Source organism: Physeter macrocephalus, chromosome 8, assembly GCF_002837175.3.
Source record: "Physeter macrocephalus isolate SW-GA chromosome 8, ASM283717v5, whole genome shotgun sequence".
Lineage (NCBI taxonomy): Eukaryota > Metazoa > Chordata > Mammalia > Artiodactyla > Physeteridae > Physeter > Physeter macrocephalus.
In genome coordinates, this window is record NC_041221.1 from 60,094,186 (window position 1) to 60,116,593 (window position 22,408).

A 22,408-nucleotide genomic window follows, 5' to 3' on the forward strand; every position below is an offset into this window, starting at 1 on the left:
TCATTTTAATACTACTAATTCTTAAAAAGAACTCAATCTTCAATGCATAGGACCTTTAGTATGTGTGCAATAAATGGACTGACTGATTGATGTAGTATTCATGTTCAATAGCTTTCTCACCCACTGGAGTCTTGTGGAAATCTCCTTGATGTTAAAAATATTGTGTCAAGAAGTTCTTTGGTAAGTAGGTAAGTATAAATCTTAAATGATTTTATGAAGGACTATGCTAGCCTAGCCAGTCTTTGGAAATTAAAAAGTAAGCCAAGTGTTATTTTGAACACTGTTCCTTTGATCTTCATTACTTTCTTCTTGATCAAATGTATGATACCACCAACCTCTTTCACTTTTAAGAAATGGGAAGTGTTCATGTCAGGAATTTGCCATTTTAACTGGGGACTCTGGAAGGAGAGGAATAGGTGAAGAAGTGGGGTTTGTTTAGTTTGAAGAAGAGTAGACTTAGTTGGACATGACAGCTGTTGGAAAAGCTAGAAGAGAGTTTAGGATTGTTTTCTGTAGATCCAGAGGGAAGAACTAGTATTGGTAGGTAGAAATTAGAATAATTAAGATTTTTAATAACTAGAGCTGTTCAGAACTAGAAGGGATTATATTGTGAGCTGTGTGCTCCTCATCACTACCCATGTCTAAGCAGGTTCTGATCAAGCATATCTTAGGATGCTCTTGAGGAGATGTCTGTATTGAGTAGAAGGTTGACCTCTAAGGTTCCTTCTGTGATTAATATTCTATGTGCCTTTCTCATATCTGTGTAGAACCAAATAATGAATCACCTATTGTTGATGAACAATGACTGCTGTGCTGAAAAGGATTTGGAGAAGTGGGTTTTCCTTGAGTCCTTTAAAAGGTATCCTTCCTAGCGGCCCTCCACTGTGGCCACTTGTAAAACTGCCTCAAGTGCCTTGATCACCTAAAAATAGTTTAAGAAAACAAATGCAATTTGGGTGGCTTGTCCAAGTGTCAGAGATTGAACCAATCTATCTCTCTGTAGTCCTTTAGATTTGCATCTCTCCTTTTGTAGTCATCCTGTCAGCTGGGCTTCCATGGCTGTCTTCATTGTCTTGACTGTGTTTTCTCCCTCTTCATGACTGTCTTCATGGGTTCCTTAAGGTAATTGAAATGGAATCCCTTCTTACTATATTGGAGTTGTTACTTTATAAAAGGTACAGAATAAAACCCAACCTGGTGAATAATCACCCTTCATATGACCCCACTAGAATTTTGGCAGTATGGCTTTGCTATTTTGGCAGGAAAAAAAATCTTGAACATTAGATAGTAGAAGTTAGAGTAGTGTTGGATACATTGTAGATACTTGATAAATATGTTTATTGATTTAATTAGCATATTCTTTTCCAACTGGCAAACTGAAGAGTACATATACGAAATGAAGTCTCATTCTTTCCAATCCTTGCGAATAGAATTAGGAAAAGTGATAGAAGAAGGAGTCTTCTGTTCCTTTAAATAATTTCATAAGGCATATCACTAGCATTTCAAGTAGAGTTGAACTAAATGAATAGCTTCCTTCAACTCTCATAGATTATGGATATATGGTTAAGTAAGGCTGATTTAAACCGTATAATCAGAGCTGTGAGTATGTAATATTGTGAGGTCTAAAACAGTGACAACACAGCAAAGGAAACCACAAACAAAATGAGAAGACAACCTACGGAATGAGAGAACATATTTGCGAACAGTGCAACCGACAAGGGCTTAATTTCCAAAATATACAAACAGCTCACACAACTCAACAACAAAAAAACAAACAACCCAACCAAAAAGTGGGCTGAAGACCTAAATAGACATTTCTCTGAAGAAGACAAACAGGTGGCCAATAGGCACATGAAAAGATGCTCAACATCGCTAATTATTCGAGAAATGCAAATCAAAACTATGAGGTACCATCTCACACTGATCAGAATGGCCATCATTAAAAAGTCTACAAATAACAATTGCGGGAGAGGGTGTGGACAAAAGGAAAACCTCTTATACTGTTGGGGGGAATGTAAATTGGTGGAGCCACTATGGAAAACAGTATGGAGGTTCCTCAGAAAACTAAACATAGAATTACCATAGGATCCAACAATTCCACTCCTGGGCATATATCTGGACAAAACTATAATTCAAAAAGATATATTCACCCCTATGTTCATAGCAGCACTTTTCACAATAGCCAAGACATGGAAACAACCTAAATGTCCATGGACAGATGAATGGATAAAGATGCCATTTGCAGCAACACAGATGCAACTAGAGATTATCATACTAAGTGAAATAAGTCAGAAAGAGAAAGACAAATACCATATGATATTACTTATATGTGGAATCTAAAATATGACACAAATGAACTTACCTACACAACAGAAATAGACTCACAGACATAGAGAACACACTTGTGGTTGCCAAGGGGGTTAGGGGAGAGGGGCAGGGATGGACTGGGAGTTTGGGGTTAGTGGATGCAACCTATTACATATAGAATGGATAACAACAAGGTCCTACTGTATAGCACAGGGAACTATATTCAATATCCTGAGATAAACCATAATGGAAAAGAATATAAAAAAGAATGTATATGTACGTATAACTGAGTCTCTTTGCTGTACAGCAGAAATGAACACAACATTGTAAATCAACTATACTTCAATTTAAAAAATGCAAAAAAAAAAAAGGTGACAACAGAAATGACTTCTCAATTAAATCTGAATCTCAAAAAGAACTTTCTTTTTGAACAACAGAAATATTAGCCAAGTGTATTACTATGAACCACTCTGGGTTCAGTTCTCTATTTTGTATAATAAGGTTGACTACATCCCTGGGTCTCAACACTGGCTAAACATTAGAACCATCTGGGGAGATAAAAAACAAAAACCAAGGGCTTCCCTGGTGGCGCAGTGGTTGAGAGTCTGCCTGCCAATGCAGGGGACACGGGTTTGTGTCCCGGTCCGGGAAGATCCCACATGCCGTGGAGCGGCTGGGCCCATGAGCCATGGCCGCTGAGCCTGCGCGTCCGGAGCCTGTGCTCCGCAACAGGAGAGGCCACAACAGTGAGAGGCCCGCGTACTGCTAAAAAAAAAAAAAAAAAAAACCAAAAAAAACCAAATAAAAAAACCCCTGATACCTAAGTGCTAACCCCAGATATTTTGATGTAATTGATCTGTCATTTCATATGTTATTTCATTTTGGATTACAAAAATTATGAAGATACAGATAAGAAGAAAATATATACTCAAAGATAATCACTATTAAGATGTTGGTATGTTGTATATACTTGATTTATAGGCTTGTTTCCCACCCATCCTGGAGCCCTCATTCCTCCACCTGCCTGTGTAATGTAAATATGGGAGTGGGGAGAAGTGCTAGCAGGAGGGGAAGCTTGGACACCTGAAAGATCTGGTTGCTTCAGAATGTGCAGTTGTGAGCCTCTGCCCTTTCCATCTTCCCCCTCTAAAATCTAAACTGTCTCCTGCCCCCTATCCTGCACTCAAAATGGACATGGCTGAAAATAAGTGGTAACCCAACCCAAAGGCTGTATAAAAGAGAAGGCAAGTTCCTAAGGAGCAAGCATAATGGTTAAAAGGTGCAAAAAGCTGTGAGGCCAAGAGGCATAGAACAGGAGGGAGAGACTTCTGGAAGGTGCTGTAGCTTGGGTGGGTAGTGCCCTAGGACAGTGGACTCCTGCCTGTGGCTGAAGCTTGGGGGCAGTGCCTGCTGGTGGGGCAGGATTCACTGACCAAGGTAGCAATGCAAATCTCAAATCTCCCACACTGTGATATTCTATGGGTGAGAATACAATCATAGAACTTGAAGAAAATGACTGAAATTTTCTGAGATCCAATGTGAGTTTGGCTAACACTAAGGCCATTTTGCTACTCATTTATTAAGTGAATCTCTGTTTCTCCTCCCACTCCAAATTCCCCTCCCACTCCAAATTCCCCTCCTACAATAAGGGACCAGATGAAGGGTAATATTAAAAGGATCTAATGACTGGCTTGTCAGGTCCCCCATCAGACTGGAGGCAGGCCTAACAGCTGGAGCAGGGTTGATAAGTTTTTAGCTGCTGGACTGTGGGCTGTGTGTGTTCCTGGGGAATGGCTGGAATAATCTCTATTGATCTGAGGATACAGAGATATTTTAATATTGTAACAACCAGTGACTAATAGTTCTTAGCATGGTGCTGGAGTTACATTTTACAAAAAAAAGATCATGCTGTACATATAATTTTGATTGTTGCTCTTTTTCAAACACTTAATATGGGATCACAAGTATTTTCCTATGCCATAAGGTAAGATTTGAAAATGTTATTTATAAAATGTGGCATAAAATCCCATTGACTGGAATTAGCACAACTGATTTAATCATTCTCTTACTATTGAACATTTAAATTGTTTCTCTTTTGGGGGGAATTATTAATTCTGTAGCTATTCCAAATAATGCTATAACATTCGTGCATATATGTGTTTCTGTGCATCTTTATTTCCTTTGGACACATTCCTAGAAATGAACTTGGGAATCAACAGATTTGACTCTTTGTCAAATTGCCCTCCAGAAAGGTTGACCCAACACACCCTCCCCAAGCAGGGCTTGAGAGCATACATTTCACCTCATTCCTAATGACACTGTGATTTTTTGCGTTTTAAAAACTAATGCTGATGTGAAAGAAGGAAAAGAGTATATAATTTCCAATGGTCATTTCTTTTATTATTCCTAAGGGAGAAGTTTTTTCACATGTTTATGGCCATTTCATGAATTACTTGTTGGTACCCTTTACATATTATTTCAAGGCATTTGTCGTTATCTAATTGATTTGAAAGAGCTCTATATACATTAAGGACACTAACTCTTCATCTGCTGTCTATGCTGCGGTTATTTTTCCCTGTTTGCCACTTAAGTTCTCAGTTTGTTGGTTTTTGAAAAATAAACCAACAAAATCTATGGATATTGCACTTATGATTCATTGCCTGTGGAACCTTATACTTATGGGTTAACATTTAGCTGTAATTAATATGGAAATTTTAAACTTTATATTTGTATGCCACAATTACTTTTTTTCCCCAAATACTGTATAATTCTCCTTTTCTTCACTAATTTGTAAGGGCAACCTTATCATATAGTACTAACTCAATAACACCTTGGAGGAGGCTCCTCCTACAGCCCATTCACTGGAACTGTGGCTTGGAAAGCATGGATCCCAGAACTAACTTCTCTGCAGCCGTATACGCATGAATGTGGGAATGTGGCCAAAGTGCACCTCAATCACATTCCGTAGAGTCTGTGGTCTGTCTATAGTCAAGGTTCTTAGCTTTTTTGTGTTTCCTGCACAGTTTTTTTTTTGTTTCTTTTTTTTTTGGCGGTATGTGGGCCTCTCACTGTTGTGGCCTCTCCCGTTGCGGAGCACAGGCTCCAGACGCGCAGGCTCAGCGGCCATGGCTCACGGGCCCAGCCGCTTCGCGGCATGTGGGATCTTCCCGGACCGGGGCACGAACCCATGTCCCCTGCATCGGCAGGCGGACTCGCAATCACTGCGCCACCAGGGAAGCCCTCCTGCACAGTTTTGAATTCTAGAATTTTTGGTAGCATATTTGAAGGAATTAAACTCAAACAATCCTAAAGTTAGCAAAAAGTTCGATACAACCATTTTGCTGGCACAACAATGTCTCCCAGTAGCTATGAAAGCATCCACTGTTCTGGGGGGTCTCTGTCACTGTCTGAATAACAATCATAATTATGGTCAACAATTATGCCACTCTTATTATGCGCCAGGTACTGTGCTAAACCTTTTCTAGAAATCAACTCATTTAATTCTCACCTTATGAGAATTATTCCCACTTTATGGATGGGGAAACTGAGGCATAGGGCAGGAAAGTGACTTACTCAAAGTCACACAGTTAGTAAGTGGTGAAACTCAGATAAGGCTGCAGGCTGTCAGGCCTCAGATTCAACCCTCTGACCAATGTACACTACTGTCTATCACTGCCCATTCACTCAGGTGGCGAAGCCCTCATATATTCCAGTGAACCTGTGACTTTTCTTGGTGCTGGACAATATTCCACATTCCATTCTCTCTTACTCACAGCAGCCTATATCCTACTCTCCACAAGCTGTGCAGCTCAGCATTCTGCTGGAGAGACATCATTGTGCTAGAGTTTATACTCATTTGTAGCAAAAATAAAATCTACACATTAATTGAAAATTGGGAATGCATCTATGAGGAGCTGTTTGTACACCAAGGAGAGAATTAAAGTTAGTGGTAATAGCATAAAGATTCTAATATGAGGTTGAGCGAATTCTTTTAAAATATTAAGATAAATGTCAAATAACCAAGGAACAAATAGTTCTCATACTGAAGCACAGAAAGAGAATGAAATTTTTCTAATTTATTTTCTAAGGCTAGCATAAACTACTAAAGACATGTGCATACAGGCACCTATAAATGGACCCAATTTGTACAAAAACTCAGAGTTTTAAGGTTTTTTTGTTTTGTTTTGTTTTGTTTTGCAGTACGCGGGCCTCTCACTGTTGTGGCCTCTCCTGTTGCGGAGCACAGGCTCTGGACGTACAGGCTCAGTGGCCATGGCTCAAGGGCCTAGCCGCTCCCGCGCACGGCATGTGGGATCTTCCCAGACCGGGGCACAAACCCGTGTCCCCTGCATCGGCAGGCAGACTCTCAACCACTGTGCCACCAGGGAAGCCCCAGAGTTTTAAGTTTTAAATTAAATTCTGCGAGATCAGATTAAGTTGGATGTTGAAAGAATAATACACCATGACTGAACAGAGCTTATTCTAGAATATAGATTTTGATTTTCCAGTGTCTATTAATAAAATGTATCACATCAGTAGAACAAAGGGGAAATATATGATTATATGAATAAAGAATAGAAAGGCATTTAATAAAATTTGATATCTGTTCCTTAAAAAAGCTTAACAACTAGGAATAAAAGATTTCATTCTCAATATGATTAACTACATTTATTTCTAATCAATTTCAAACACCACGCCTAATAGTGAAAAAATAGGGAAAGAAAGAGGACAAACTTTATCTAATGCAGTAATATACGAAGCAAAAAGAAATGAGATAATAATCATAAAGGAAGAGCAAAATTATCAAAGTTTAATCAAAGCTAACTTTTACTCGTGTTCTTTGCACTGTCCTAACAGTTTCCTTTGAATTAAGCTATTTATTTATTTCAACAATTTTATGAAGTAGGTAGTATCTTTACCCTATTTACAGATGAGGGAATTGAAGCACAGAGAGGTTTAATAATTTCCCCTAAGTTGTACAGCTATTAAATGGCAGAGAAGGATCTGAAACCAGTCCATCTGGTTTCATCCTGTGCACCAGGATGGCACAAGAGAATTAACCACAGAACCACTAGAATTAATAAGTTAGTCAGATTTAAAAATAAATATGAAACTAAATAGTTCTTCTATATTAAATAATATTTAATATATAATATTAAATATGAGGAAACTAACTCCTCCTTACATTGAAAATAACTCACTAAAATGAAAATATAAAATACCCAGTAATAAATATTCAGAATCTAAATAAGGAACTAAGAAAAGAGTTGGATTCATGAAGATACATGCCATGTTCCCAGATAGAACTAAATAGTATAACTAATTTAAATTACTATACAGATTCATTTTTAAGTTTAATGTCATTTCAGTGAAAGTTCCAACAGTTTTTTTGGGGGGCGGGCTCAGAAAAATGATATTGACTTTCATTTGTAAAAACAAATGGATAAATTTATGCTTTAAAGAAGAAAAAAAAGAATATACTTAAGTATTTGCTTATCTATACATAGAATCTCTTTGTAAGGATATATAAGAAACTGCTTACATTGTTTTGCTTCCAGGAGGGGATCTGGATGGCTGGAGGGGTTGGTGTGAAGGAAGATTTTTCACTGTACATTGTTTTACACCTTGAAATTGTGTGAATATATTACTACACCAAAAGCAAAACAAACAGAAGAAAAAAAAATTGAAAAAAACATTGAAAAAAGTATTGAAGGAGGATTTCTCTATCAAATCGTAAAATATTATGAAACTATAATAATTTAAAGAGTAAGATTGTGCGTCAAGACTAGATCGATTCCTAGAACAGCACAGAAAGTCTAGAAACCTGCCTGGCACTAGCATGGAAAGTGGAAGCTAACAGGTAGGCTGGCTTTTAAGCAATGGGATGAGTTATATCTAGAAGGCAAGTCTTAGACTGAGAGGATAGAACTCCAGAAAAAGAGGAAAGGGAAAGTAGAAGTACTCTAAGACCTGTGAGCTTTTCTGGGAGTTATTTTCTTTCTGATGTGGTTTTTTTGCTAGGCAAATTCTGCCCCTTCCAATTTCCAAACAAAAAGCAGTGCTATCGAAAACAGACACCTAGATCAATGGAACAGAATATAGAGCCCAGATGGGACTTCCCTGGTGGCTCAGTGGTTAAGAATCCACCTGCCAATGCAGGGGACATGGGTTTGAGCCCTGGTCCGGGAAGATCCCACATGCTGCGGAGCAACTAAGCCCATGCACCACAACTATTGAGCCTGTGTTCTAGAGCCCGTGAGCCACACAGTGAGAGGCCCACGTACCACAAAAAAAAAAAAAAAAAAAAAAGAATATAGAGCTCAGAAATAAACCCATACACTTATGGTCAATTAATCTATGACAAAGAAGGCAAGAATATACAATGGAGAAAAGACAGTCTCTTCAATAAGTGGTGCTGGGAAAACTGGACAGCTACATGTAAAAGAATGAAATCAGAACATTCTCTAACACCATATACAAAAGTAAACTCAAAATGGATTAAAGACCTAAATATGAGACTGGATACTATAAAACTCCTAGAGGAAAACAAAGGCAGAACACCCTTTGACATAAATCACAGCAATATTTTTTTGGATCTGTCTCCTAAAGTAAAGGAAATAAAAGCAAAAATAAACAAATGGGACCTAATTAAACTTCAAAGCTTTGCACAGCAAAGGAAACCATCGACAAAATGAAGACAACCTTTGAATGGGAGAAAATATTTGCAAATGATATGACTGATAAGGGATTAATATCCAACATATATAAATAGTTCATATAACTCAACATAAAAAAAAACTGATTAAAAAATGGGCAGAAGGGACTTCCTTGGTGGCGCAGTGGTTAAGAATCCACCTGCCAATGCAGGGGACACGGGTTCGAGCCCTGGTCCGGGAAGATCCTGCATGCTGCGGAGCAACTAAGCCCGTGCGCCACATCTACTGAAGCCCAAGTGCCTAGAGCCCGTGCTCTGCAATGAGAGAAGCCACTGCAATGAGAAGCATGTGCACCGCAATGAAGAGTAGCCCCCGCTCACTGCAACTAGGGAAAGGCCGCACGCAGCAACAAAGACCCAACGCAGCCAAAAAAAAAAAAAGAGCAGAAGAACTGAATAGACATTTTTCCAAAAAGGAAATGCAGATGGCCAACAGGTACATGAAAAGATACTCATGGTTTCTAGAGTTTGGGGGCCAGGGCTAGGGAGGTATGCCATGCCAGAAAGTTTTTACAGGGCAACTTTGGCCTTTACTGGTCCATCTCTGGTCCTCACCATCATCCTGCTTTGCTTCTTCGGCCAATATTGCCAGGGCCACTTCGGCCAGTACTAATGTATTCTCTGTCCTAAATATGAATGTAGACCCAATTACCGACATGCTGTTGGAATTAGAAACACAGTCACTGAACAATAAGCAGAAAAGAAGAAGGAATGATAATAAAGAGGACAATCACCATTCTCCCCAGTCCAAAAGGAGTAAGAGAAACCCTGTTTTTCAGGAGTCTCAGGATGCAATGAAAAACAATAAGGAAGGAACCACTAAGAGGAACCAAAGTGTGTGCATGTTCAAGCAATGATCATGACAGGAGCAGCAGTGTTAATTCCCCAGAGAGAGTAATTGTATCAGAAAGCAGCTTAAACCAGATCATTGCTGAACTCAACAAGAGTACCCCTCAGTCCTTATATGAGGAGTATGCGCTATGCCAAGGTCCTTATTCCCATATCAACCACATCATAAGGGAGGCACACTTCAACAGCCTATAGCAGCAGGACAATCTCCAACATGATGAACTAGGAGCTCCTTATTCCAGCCTAAAATTTGTTTATAAAAGCAATTGCACGCGCACACACACACACACACACACACACACACACACACACACAAGATGCTCAACATCGCTAATCATCAGGGAATGCAAATCAAAACCACAATGAGACATCACCTCACACCTGCAAGAATGGCCATCATCAAAAAGAACACAAGTAACAAATGTTGTCAAGGATGTAGAGAAAATGAAACCCACCTACACTGTTGGTGGGAATGTAAATTGGTGCAGCCACTGTGGAAAACAGTATGGAGGTTTCTCAAAAAACTAAAAACAGGGTTACCATACGACCGAGCAATTCCACTCCTGGGTTTATATCCGAATATAACAAAAACACTAATTCAAAAAGCTACATGTACCCCAATGTTCATAGCAGCATTATTTACAATTGCCAAGATATAGAAGCAACCTAAGTGTCTGTCAACAGATGAATGGATAAAGAAGATGTGGTGTATATATACAATGGACTACTACTCAGCCATAAAAAGGAATGAAATGTTGACATTTGCAGCAACATGGATGCAGTTGGAGGGCATTATGCTAAGTGAAATAAGTCAGACAGAGAAAGACTGTATGATATCACTTATATGTGGAATTCTAAAAAATACAACAAACTAGTGAATACAACAAAAAAGAAGCAGACTCACAGATATAGAGAACAAACTAGTGATTAACAGTGGGGGGAGTGGGGAGGAGGGGGGCAGTAGGAGGTACAAACTATTGGGTATAAGATAGGCTCAAGGATATACTGTACACATGGGCAATAAAGACAATATTTTGTAATACTGTAAATGGAAATTAACCTTTAAAAATTGTATAAAAAATTGATAAATAAAATTTAAAAAAGGAGTACTATGCTATGAATTCATTACAGAGGGGGAGGTAACTTGAGGGATGGATGTTCTCTTGACCAGGGAAGACCGGTTGTCCATATGACCTTAGGTAAGTCGTCTATAAGAATCACTAGCACTTGCTAAGTGGTTACTCTGGGCCAGGCATGGTTCCAAGTGCTTTGTATGTATTATGTCATTGAATCTTTCTAACAAACCTCTGAAGAGTGTTATAACCATCTTTATAACAAACCCATAACACCCTCTAGCAGTTACTGAGTGATTACTATGGGTCAGCAGTGGTTGCAGGTACTTTGCATGTATTCCTTAATTCAATCTTTATAAACAATCCTTTGTAATAGCACCATCTTAATTTACAAGGTAGGAAAGTGAGGTATAGAGATGTTAAACATCTGGGTCACACAGTAAGTGTCACCAGCATAGCCCACTAACAATTCATGGAAAAATAAAATCTGGGTAATAAAATAGTCTAACCTTTTTTCTTTTTCCTTTGTGATTAGTTTGGTTTCACTTGCTCACAGGGAGCCGCGTGCAGAGGCCTCGTACTGGTACTTGGCACTTCAGACCAGAGTTCCTCCTCGGGGGAAGTGCCCGTGCGAGACACCTCAGCTCTGGGCGTGGGCAGAAGCGCTGCTGCACACACCACCTCAATTCAAGATGGCCGCGGGCCGTGGGCAGAGACGCTGCTCCGGGCCCTGCGCTCTGGAGCCTGAGCGGCCTGGCCGTGACTGCCCTGCGAGAGCTCCGCCCACGCCCACCCCCACGCCCCCACCCCCACGCCCCCACCCCGCTGAGGAGATCCTGTAAAGCAGCCCCGCCCACAGCCTGTAGGGACAGCGTGTCCTCTAGAGAGTGAGCTCGCGTTTCTCCATTCTTTGAGCAAAGAAGAAAACTCCCCTTTACTTCTGAACCAAACTCAGGCTCATTCTGTTGGCTCCAATGACACCGGCAGAAGGGCCGTTGCTGGGGCCTGACTGGAAAGGGTCGGTAAAAAGAGTGGCAACACTGGGACTTGAATTGTCTGGTTTGACTCCAGCGGCCATTACAGTCCAGTACACTGTACCACTGCTAACCCCTCTGTTTCAGTGTTCACATGTAAAAAGTGAGGGAGCTGGATCACACATTCACTGAGTTCCTTTCAATTCTACAAGTTACTACTAGTCTAAGACAAAACACTTGCAGGATCTGGACTGGTTTCTGCAGTGACCACCTGAAAGCAGACAGCTGCGAGCCCATCCCGAGACCTCTGCGTAGTGGTCATGCTGAGTCAGCTGACTTGAATAGCACTAAGTAAGAAGGATAAAAATGTCATTTCAGATGAATTTCAGGTGTTCCTCTCGTGATTCTTAAAAGTAAGGTGTTTTTGTTGTTGGTGGTGGTGGGTTTTTTTTGAACACCAAACTGTGTTCTGATTTACTGTTGTGAGTTAGAGAACAGAGGAATGATCTTGGGGTCACCCAGGATCAAAGCTTAGGATGTCAAGGTTAAAATAATTCTCTTTCCTCTTTATCAATTGCTATTTATTTGTGACCTTGATTACAGGGTGGGGGCCCTCTGAAATATCTCTTGGAGAAATGTTAATCTGTTGCTGCACAGAACAAATAGGTTGAGTAGGAAAATGATAAAGAACCTGGCTTCAGAAGCTTCTGGGGTGGAAGCCAAGCCCTGACCTTACAAATTCCCAATATTTCCATCACATCAGTTCCACAGGTCGAATTCCAGTGTAATCCTACCCTTTTAGCCTCCTCCTCCTCCTCCTAGGACTCTGGTGTCTTTCTTTGGTCTAAAGGCAGGTTGCCATGGAGACTGGATCCACTCCTAACCATGGAAGAGGAAGGCCTGTCACTAAGCTGAGCCTACTGGGCAGAACTCATTGCAAATGGAAGCTCAGCCCTGGGGAGTCTTGAGCAAACCTAGCTGCCATCACCTTTATTTTCGTTTGTGCTAGGAGTCATGAAGGGATTGATGATGTGGGTTATAAGAATCCAGAAAGAATAACTTCATGGTGAACAAGAGTGTGAGGAGCGCTTGGGGGTCAGAAACCAGAGTTAAAAATGGGAGCTTTGCCTTTGTCCTGTGTGGCCTTGGATAAGTCATGTAACCTCAGACGGACTAGAAATGGAATCTATCTCACAGGCTGTGTTGAGGATCCAGTGAGATGATAGGAGTCAAAGTTTTGCATAGTGTCTGGCTTAATAAATGGGAGCTGCTTAATAAACCAGAGTTATCGCTCTTCTTCTGATTATTACTACTGGTTAATATTCTTGGCCTGATCTCCTCTGTCTCCATTTGGAAGCTACTCCCCATCCCCGCATGGAGGTTGAGTTGCTAGGGTCTATCTTGGCAGCCGAGAAGCTGGGAACAGGCTGGGGCTAAGAGACTCTGAAGAACAGAGCCCTTGGCTAGTTAAGAGAATACAACACTTTCTATACTGAATTCTTTTTTGTATTGCTTGAATATTTTGAAGAAGGTGATGCTAATTTTACATTTAGAAAGAAACCCCAGTACTTAAAAAACTCTGTAAGAACCAGTTGATATCTAATAGTGCAACACCCGTAACATCAAATTACCATCTAAAAGAATTTAAACCATATTGTGATAACCTGAGATGGATACATCGCCCATGTGGTGTTCTGGCTGGGAATGCATAATTTAAATCTAGCTGTGAGGGAGCGTCAGACAAACCCATAAGGAGGAAGTTGGTATTAAAAAAAGAGAGAGACTGTAAGTTCAAAAATGTCAATGTCATAAAAGACAAAGAAAGTCTAAAGAAATGTTCCAGGTTAAAGGAGACTAAAGAGGCCTGATAACTAAAGGTAGTACCTAATCCTAGACTGGATCCTGTACTGGGGGTAAAATGCTATAAAAGACATTATTGGATCAATAGACAAAATTGGAATGCAGGCAGATGAGATAAAAGTACATACACATGTATACACACACACACACAATCACAAATAAGCATATACATACATACATATAGAGAAAGAGGCAGAGAGAGAGATAGAGAAACAGGTACAAAGACAGAGATGTAGAGATGGACACAGAGAAAGAGCTAACAATAAAGCAAATGGGGTAAAATGTTAACAGGTGAATCTGGGTAAAAGACAGTGTTCTTTATACTGATCTTACAATGTTTCTTTATTTTTTTTTTATTTTATTATTTTTTTTGCGGTACGCGGGCCTCTCACCGTCGTGGCCTCTCCCGTTGCAGAGCACAGGCTCCGGACGCGCAGGCTCAGCAGCCATGGCTCACGGGCCTAGCTGCTCCGCGGCATGTGGGATCTTCCCGGACCGGGGCGCGAACCCGTGTCCCCTGCAACGGCAGGCGGACTCTCAACCACTGCGCCTCCAGGGAAGCCCTACAATGTTTCTTTAAGTTTGAAATGATTTCAAACAAAAAGTTAAAAAAGCATTAGAATGCTATTAAATGTTATATGTGTGTATTTTTAAATTCTGAGGATACTTTTAGAAATGGAAATAGTTCCCATGTAGACTGGAACATTATCCCTTCACTTCTTCCCCCAATGGACCCAATAAAACAAGAGTGGCTTCATCAATAAGCAACTGACATTTTAAAATTTTACATAGAGAAAACAAATTTAGGGCCCTTATTAAGCACACGGACCTGTTTATTAGGCTTACAAGTGTGCTAAACATGACTCCTGGGTGGATGTGGTCTTTCTGCAATACGGTGTCTAGCCCATACCCATCTTTTACACCAACCTTGGGCCTCAGTGCATCTAGACCCTCACCTCCTCAACTTGTCCTATATTTGCGGATGGGTGAGAGGTTTGTTTTTCTACTTGTTTGGGAATAAAAATAGCTACAAGTTTAGTGGTTCTTCCTTTAGGCTCCATTAAAATATCCTTGCATCCAAATGGTTGCCTCAAAGGGAAAATCTATGGATATCAGTTAATCAACACAGTTGTTTAATAATTACTAAAGAAATATGGAGTTAATGAATAGAGATGGTAGGAAAAGCTCAGTGTGGCGACCCAGCTGACTTCCAGACAAGGGGCTAAATTGAGGATTTGCCTTCTGAAGTTGATCTAGCCAAGTTGTGGGACATAACATCAGGGTTGATTCAGGAGATCTGGCTCACCAGGCGGGCCTTCATTCCCTCTACGTACCACTCCCAGATTCTCCTTCTTGCGATGCATAGTCAGGCAAGAGGCCCCATTCCCGAGGACACTATGGTTGTCCTATGGTGGAGAATGCTGACAATGACACCACTCCCCTCAACCCCAATCCACTGAATCACTTTCGGTTTCATGGTTCTCTAAGGCAGTGAATGGTAATTGTTTGGATAAGATCAGTCAGGGGCTTCCCTCTAGCTAGGTCCAGAAGAGGGGCTGGGAGTGGATTGGTGTGTCACAACCTTTCCCAGGAGTTGGGTGATGGAAGGGAAGTTCCTGTGTGCTGGAAAGAGGACAAAGAGCACAAAGAAGGAGGCAGAGGAGCGGGAGGGGCAGGCTTCCAGTCAACGTGTTTGCCTGGGTTAGGTCTTGAGTGGGCAAGAAAATTGGAAAAAGAATTCTTCCCCTGTTACTTCTTCCCTCTCTTCCTCTTTCTTGACCAAGGGAGGGAGAAGGTTGAGCATTTTCCCACAGGCAACAGATAATCTGCTTCTGAACCTCTGGAATGGTCACCTGCCAGCTAATCTTCCTGTATCTGGACCATCAATCTGAAAATCAATCACAGAATTCTCCTCAGTGTTCCTGGGTTTCATCCCATTCAAGGTCTGTGCCTAAAATCAGCTGAGCCCAAATCATCCCCTCTCTTTCCTGTCTCCTTTGCCTGCCTTTTCTCTACTCTCTTTCCAAACCCCTTTGAAAATTTGCTTATTCTTCCTTTGGAGGCATTCTTCCTTTGTCACATCAGAATTTTAACTTTTGTTTTTTCAGCAAAGTGCATATCTGTGCACTCTAAATTCTTTTTGTTTGGCGTTCCCATTTTGGAGGAAAAGTTGGAAATTAAAACCAGCACATCTGCATGTGGGAGCTTTAAAAATCCACAATACAAGGGATAACAGCTTGATTGTAAAAATGCATGCTTCATTAATTTAAATTTTTGTTAATGCCTTATTTCTTCATTAAAATGTATGGTTGATCAAGGAAGAGTATTGCAGTAGAAAAAAGATGGGTTTTGAAGTCAGGCAGGTTTAGACTTGAACCTCAGTTTTGCCATTTTATCTTATGCCCTTTCCATGCCACCTCCCAAATGCCAACCTTTCTTCCGACTTAAATGAGAATGGATTTTACCAAAAACCCAGCGATGAGGCTGTATACCTCTGAGAAGGAACTTGAGATCTGACCTTTTTTCATGCCAAGTAGCAGGGTGAATGGTGGCCTTGAAGGTATATCCATGTCCTAGTCCCTGGGACCTGTGACTATGACCTCATATGGCAAAAGAGTGCATGTCACCTCACATGTTGAAAGATCGAGTTAAGGATCTTGAGAGTAGAAGCTTATCCTGGCGTATCTGGGTGGGCCCTAAATGCAAGGACATGTATTGTTATAAGAGAGGTAGAGGGAATTCTCAGACACACATGCAGAGGAAAAGGCCATGTGAAGATGGAGGCGGACTGGGGTGATGAAGCCACAGCAGTTAGAAGCTGGAGGAGACAAGGAAGGACCCTTTCCTAGAGCCTTCGGAAGGAGCACACCCCCTGCCGACATCTTGTTGTCATACTTCTGGCTTCCAGAGCTGTGAGAGATTGCATTTCTCTTGTCTGACGCCACTCAGTTAATGGTAATTTGTTAGAGCGGCCCTGGGACACGATGCTCTGTATAAATCTGGGCTGGAGGGCCGAGCCCTTCCTCGCATTCTCTCAACAGCTCTACCAGAGAAAAACCTGTGAGGGTGGGCCACATCCCCCAGAGGTGCCTGCAGACACACTGTCAGCCTCCTCAAACCCTTCTTACAGAGCTGGGGCAGGGCTGGGCTGGGTGAGGCCCTTGGGACCTCCCTTGTCGTTTCTATTTTCTCTCTGAGGCCTGGGTTCCTCCTCAGGCAGGGATCTTTGGTTACATAACTGAAGTCTCAACTTCAGTAGGAACCTCTGTGTTCTGTAGTAAATGATTTTACTACAGGTCCTTTCCTGCGTGTGGGCTTTGAGAGGGAAGACAGCCAGGGAAAACACGTGGGACCAGAGAGACGCTGCTGTGGTGAAAGCAAGAAGCACAAAGCTGGAGTGGAGAGCTCTGAAGACCCAGGCTTCCTCCCTCACAGCTTCACAGGGCAAGCCAGAGACACGGCCCGAATCCCCTTGGCCAGGAAGATAACACAATCTTTGAGCCTCCTAGCAACCCTGTGAATGTATAATTTTATCCACATTTCACAGATGAGAAGATCAACCAGTTTGTCCAAGTCCATGCAACTGGGATGAGGACTGAGACTGGACTAGAGCAAATGTCCATCTGTCCCCAAGCCCCTGGCATGGGGTTGTCTTATTACCTCTGCTAAAGAGAAAAATAGAAAAATGCAATTGGAGGGACTCAGACTTATCAAATCCATCTGGTTTTGGTTTGAGCCAAACTGAAGGTCATTATTCATCACAGTTTTCAAGTGCACATTGCTGACCATTCTCTGGGCAACCATAAGCCAGAGCTGCCTGAGCCTTACCTCCACCTCAAAGTAGCTGTTAAGACCAGAGATTGCCCTTGGAAAGAAACTTCTTAGTCTGCTGTCTGGATAGCGAACACCTGGGTCTCAGTCCCCTCTGTTACTAATTAGTTGTGTGTTATGATCATAAATTGGCCCCCATTTTAACCTCTCAGTGCTTCTCTTTTCCCATCTGAGATCTTAGGGGGATGGATGGAATGAGTGGTTCTCAATCTCTGTTGTATGTTAGAACTTCCTGGGGAGCTTTGTCTGGCCATGACCCTCACCAAATAAACTGGAATATCCAGTGGTGGAATCCAGGCATCAGGATTTTCAAAAACTGTCTAGGTGATTTTTATATGTGGCCAAGTTTTTCTTTTCTTTTCAATGTTACATTTCATTCAGGCAGATCTGTAATCTCACAGTGATGAGAGGAGAAAGCCAAGTCTTTAATAATAAAAATAATAAAAAAGCTTACGAACAGCAATGCAACATTTCCTTCCCCCCCACCCCCATGATGAATTAACAGCTGGTAGAGGATGCAATGACTCAGAATCAAAAATAAAAACAAAAACAAAAATCAAGCCAACCTCGGGAACAATCCACAATGTCAATGACTTTCCATACATAATTCAGACAAGTACTCAAATGCCAACCAGTTGTGGAGAACACCATGGACTTCCTTGGTTTTTGATAGTGTTTTTCTTTTGAAGGTAAAATAAAATAGGACACAAAGTCGTACCTAAATGCTGATGTCTACATTCCATAAAGGTGATGCCGTCGCAGCGGTCTTACCAGACTTCTAAGATCTTTGCAGATGTAATGTCTTTTGTCACATCTGCATGTAAAGCTAGTGGACACTACAGTGTTTTTTTTTTGTTTTTTTTTTTTTGTGGTACGCGGGCCTCTCGCTGTAGTGGCCTCTCCCGTTGCGGAGCGCAGGCTCCGGATGCGCAGGCTCAGCGGCCATGGCTCACGGGCCCAGCTGCTCCGCGGCATGTGGGATCTTCCCAGACTGGGGCACGAACCCGGGACACTAGAGTTTTGATTCCCCAGATATTAGGAATTAAAGGAAAATCCTCTACTAAAGCCCTACCCATACTCAGCTTTTCAAGAGAAAGTCACTTCACCATGGTTTTGCCCAACAATATGGTATTTAGAATCTATGCAGTGATCTAAACCTATTATGGCCTTTCATGCTTTTAAGAAGGTGGAAGGGTTAATGTGATAATAGAACTATTCAGGTATCATTTAGTTAACTGTTACTCTAGGGGTTGCTCTAAATGGAGCTCTAAAGAAAATAATTAATGTAGTATAGTCAACCGGCCTTAACTAAACCCTCATTTGTTCTGAGGACTGCTAAATTCAAGCTAGACATAGAGAGGTGTCTTTCACATTTGAGGAACTCACAGTCTAGGGTGGTAATAATTATAACAGCAACGATAATAACAAAAGCAGCCACAGTTTGAAAGTAGTTAATGCATATCAGGCAATGTGACAGGTGCTTCTTGTGCACTATTTTAGATTCTCACAACAACCTTGCTAGGTGAGCATCGTTTCCTTTATTTCACTGCTGAGGCAATTAAGGCCCAGAGAGGTCAGGTAACTTGCTAAGGTCACACAGCTAAGAAGTAGTTATTCTGCCATTCTAACCTACGTTGCCCATGCTATTTCCACCATACCACAGCACCTCTAGAGAGAAATGATTGAGAAATAGAGATGGAGGTGTCAGGGAGAGGGTTAACTTACAAGGGGAAGAATGAGGTCTAGGGTGGAGAAATAGCTGTGAATTGCTCACATGAAAGGTGCTATAAGAAAATTAATATTATAATTAATATTTTAACTATGTTTTGGGCTCAGTCCTGTTAGGAGACACAACACTGGAACAGATGGATTCATTACGAGGGGCTAGTGCTCAGTTCTAGCTCCCTCAAATTAGTCTTAAAAAATAAACCCATTGTGTTTCTCTTTGAATTGCATAGCTCAATAATGTCATTTTTTAGCCAGTATGCGGTCTTTGGATCTAAGCATTTTTTCACTTTTGCTGATTGCTGTCAGTGATACAAACTGTACAAAGGATGTGGTGGGCACAACTGTAACAATCACTTTCTCTATGGTGTTCCTAGCCCCAATGCTGTGTAAACTGGCACACCCTGAAGATGCACACGCACACGCACACGCGCACACACACACACACACACGTTACTCAGAAATCTAAATGTAAGTCTGTAACTTGACAAAGCACTGAACTGAAATAATTCACCCATGAAACCAGATGTAGCTTGAAGGGTAGGTAGTAAACACACTATGGCCTAGAGCAGGAAAAGGGAAAAGGAAAGAAGCAATGAATTTTCTTAACGAGGCTTTCACAGACCACCATTTTCACGGTGTAGCCAAAACAGGTAAATGACCAAAGGATCTTAGGTTTCCGAGGAATACTCAGAGGGTATTGAAAGTGGTTTAGATATCAGACATATAAAAAAAAAATCTTCTAAAATATTACTTACATTTAAAGAATGGAAATTTTCTGTACTTACAGAGAAAAGTTGCATAATTACACATAGGAATATATATATACATATATATGCATACACGCACACACTTCATATGCAAAATGTACATGCACAGACTGAATGGCTGAATACATGTTTTTTATAAGGATGGATCAATTTCACAGTAATCCTTTTGTGTGGAAAATTACTTCCACACTGGGAATTATGAGTAAGAAAGATATATCCTTTCATTGCAAATAATAACATAGTGATAAGTCATTACACAACCTCGGATGAGATAATATATCAACTACAGCATAAATCTGGGCAACATATATTCCTGAAGGGAATCAAGAGATATTTATGAAACTATAGCAATGAGATATTGGGTTTATGTTACTTATTATAATGTATATATTTTAAAGATTTGAACAAAAAGCTAATGAGAATAAAGATGATACTATCTGAAATAGCTGGTGTGCTTGAAACCCAATTTTTAAAATTTGTAGGTAGGAGCACTTTAGCAAGACTAATAGACCATAAGCTTATTTTTCCCTTCTAAATGCTTATCAGATGAGAAGTGAACATTTAGAACAGGTTTGTTTCCTATGTGAAATCCTCTTCCCACATCACCCCCCCCCACACACACACATTACTCTCTCTCCCTGTACAACTGCAAATCCCTACCGTTGGACTAAAGATGCAAAGAACCAAAGGGTGAGTTAAAGCAGCGTTTTTACCTTTTTGCTGATCAAACACAGATGGAGTGCTGAAATCCATGGTTGCCTGTCTCATCATTTACCATCAGAATGGCAAAAAGCATCCAGGTCTCTAGAGATGAGAAAACACCATCTTACACGTTACAGTCAACACAACAGTCAATTACAGCATCCCTTGCCAAGACCTCTGTTTGAGAATTAAATGTGCATTAGAGCTGCCGGTCTTTGTCAAGGCAAATGATGGAAATAGGTAAATGTTATTCCTGTAATACCTGACAGGAAAAAGAGTTACTTCTTATGGTCTCACTCATCAACTATACCCACGTGTAAATATTATACACCCTCTATCCCCCAACAAATACAGAAAAAAAAAGCTCAAACCTTGAAAAACGGTTTTCATAGAGGGCCACCTGCCTTGGATCTGGGCCAGGAAAATACTGGAGGTAACGGAGCCTCAGCAGCTGGTGTGTCGTTTTAAACCAAAAGAAATCTCAATGAGTGAGTGAGGATTCACAGGGCCAGACGGAGCATGTGCAAAGCTGCCAATGCAGTTTGGATTCAGCTGTGTTCTTGGTGGAGTGAGAACTGCATTTGGGTCATGTGAGCAGAGTGCCATCTCAATGGAACAGCACGTAAATATTGTAGCAGGAGGCTGCTGGCCATGTGCTGTATGGCGTAATTACCGGCTTTCACAGCTCATCTTTAGTCTCCCTTCAGCTCTGTTCTCCAAATGACAGGGAGGATGGGGGGAAGGAAGTAGCGTTTGAAAGGTTGGATTTCAGGGCTCAGATATCCATGGCGATAAAATTAAAACAGTGTGCAATCACAAGGGTGTTTAGTGCAGTATTACATGTGGTGGAAAAACCTCAAATCACCCAAATGTATATCATTTGAGGAGCAGGTGAATAAATGGTAGTAAATTCATACTCTAGATTTAAAACTCTGAAGTAAATCTATATGAATTTATCTCGTAGGATGACTCTAATCTATTATTAAATGAAAAAAGTTATATATTTCATTTGTTCACATCTTTATAAAACCAGCAACCACCCACTGTATATGTAAATATGTTCATGTATGTTCATAGGAACAGAGGAAGATGTATGAAGATATACTGTTAATATTGGTTACCTCAGGGGATTGCAATTAAAGTAGGAGATTTCTATCTTGTTCTTTATCTACCTCTGTATTTTTAGGCTTATTATAACAAGGCTGTTGTTTTATATTTGTTATTAAAAATCTGGTATAATAAATTCAAAACAAAGCTCTACAATCAAGACAATCAGGTTTTTGGATAAGTCAAATAGTCATATAGAAGATGATCCTGTAAATGCTGTTGATAATGATAATATATTTTTTTAACTTAATTAGTGTGTGACTATGGAAATAAAAGCAGAAACCATTTTTCTTCATATATGGCCACATTTGTTTTGATCTACTGATGTGGACTGTGTTTTTCAATAGACAGGCTTCTTTCTTATCTCTTGCCTCTCATATTTTCCCCATCAACAGACTGTCTGGCCTCAGTTCCCTGTGACAATACTAGGACCCACTTACCTTCCTCACATCAGCCTTTCCCCCACAAACACCCTGTGTTCATTTTATTTATAAC

General features: G+C 40.8%; 1 protein-coding gene across 1 annotated transcript in view; it reads right to left on the reverse strand.

Moving 5' to 3' along the window:
* ANKRD55 (ankyrin repeat domain 55) overlaps positions 1–20,900 on the reverse strand; it is a 95,168-nt gene extending 74,268 nt beyond the window's left edge. Inside the window, exon 1 of the mRNA XM_007112809.3 lies at positions 20,818–20,900. Coding sequence (XP_007112871.2) covers positions 20,818–20,875 — 58 coding nt within the window. The 5' untranslated portion in view covers positions 20,876–20,900. The remainder of the gene's footprint in view (positions 1–20,817) is intronic.
* Between the last annotated feature and the right edge of the window lie 1,508 nt (positions 20,901–22,408).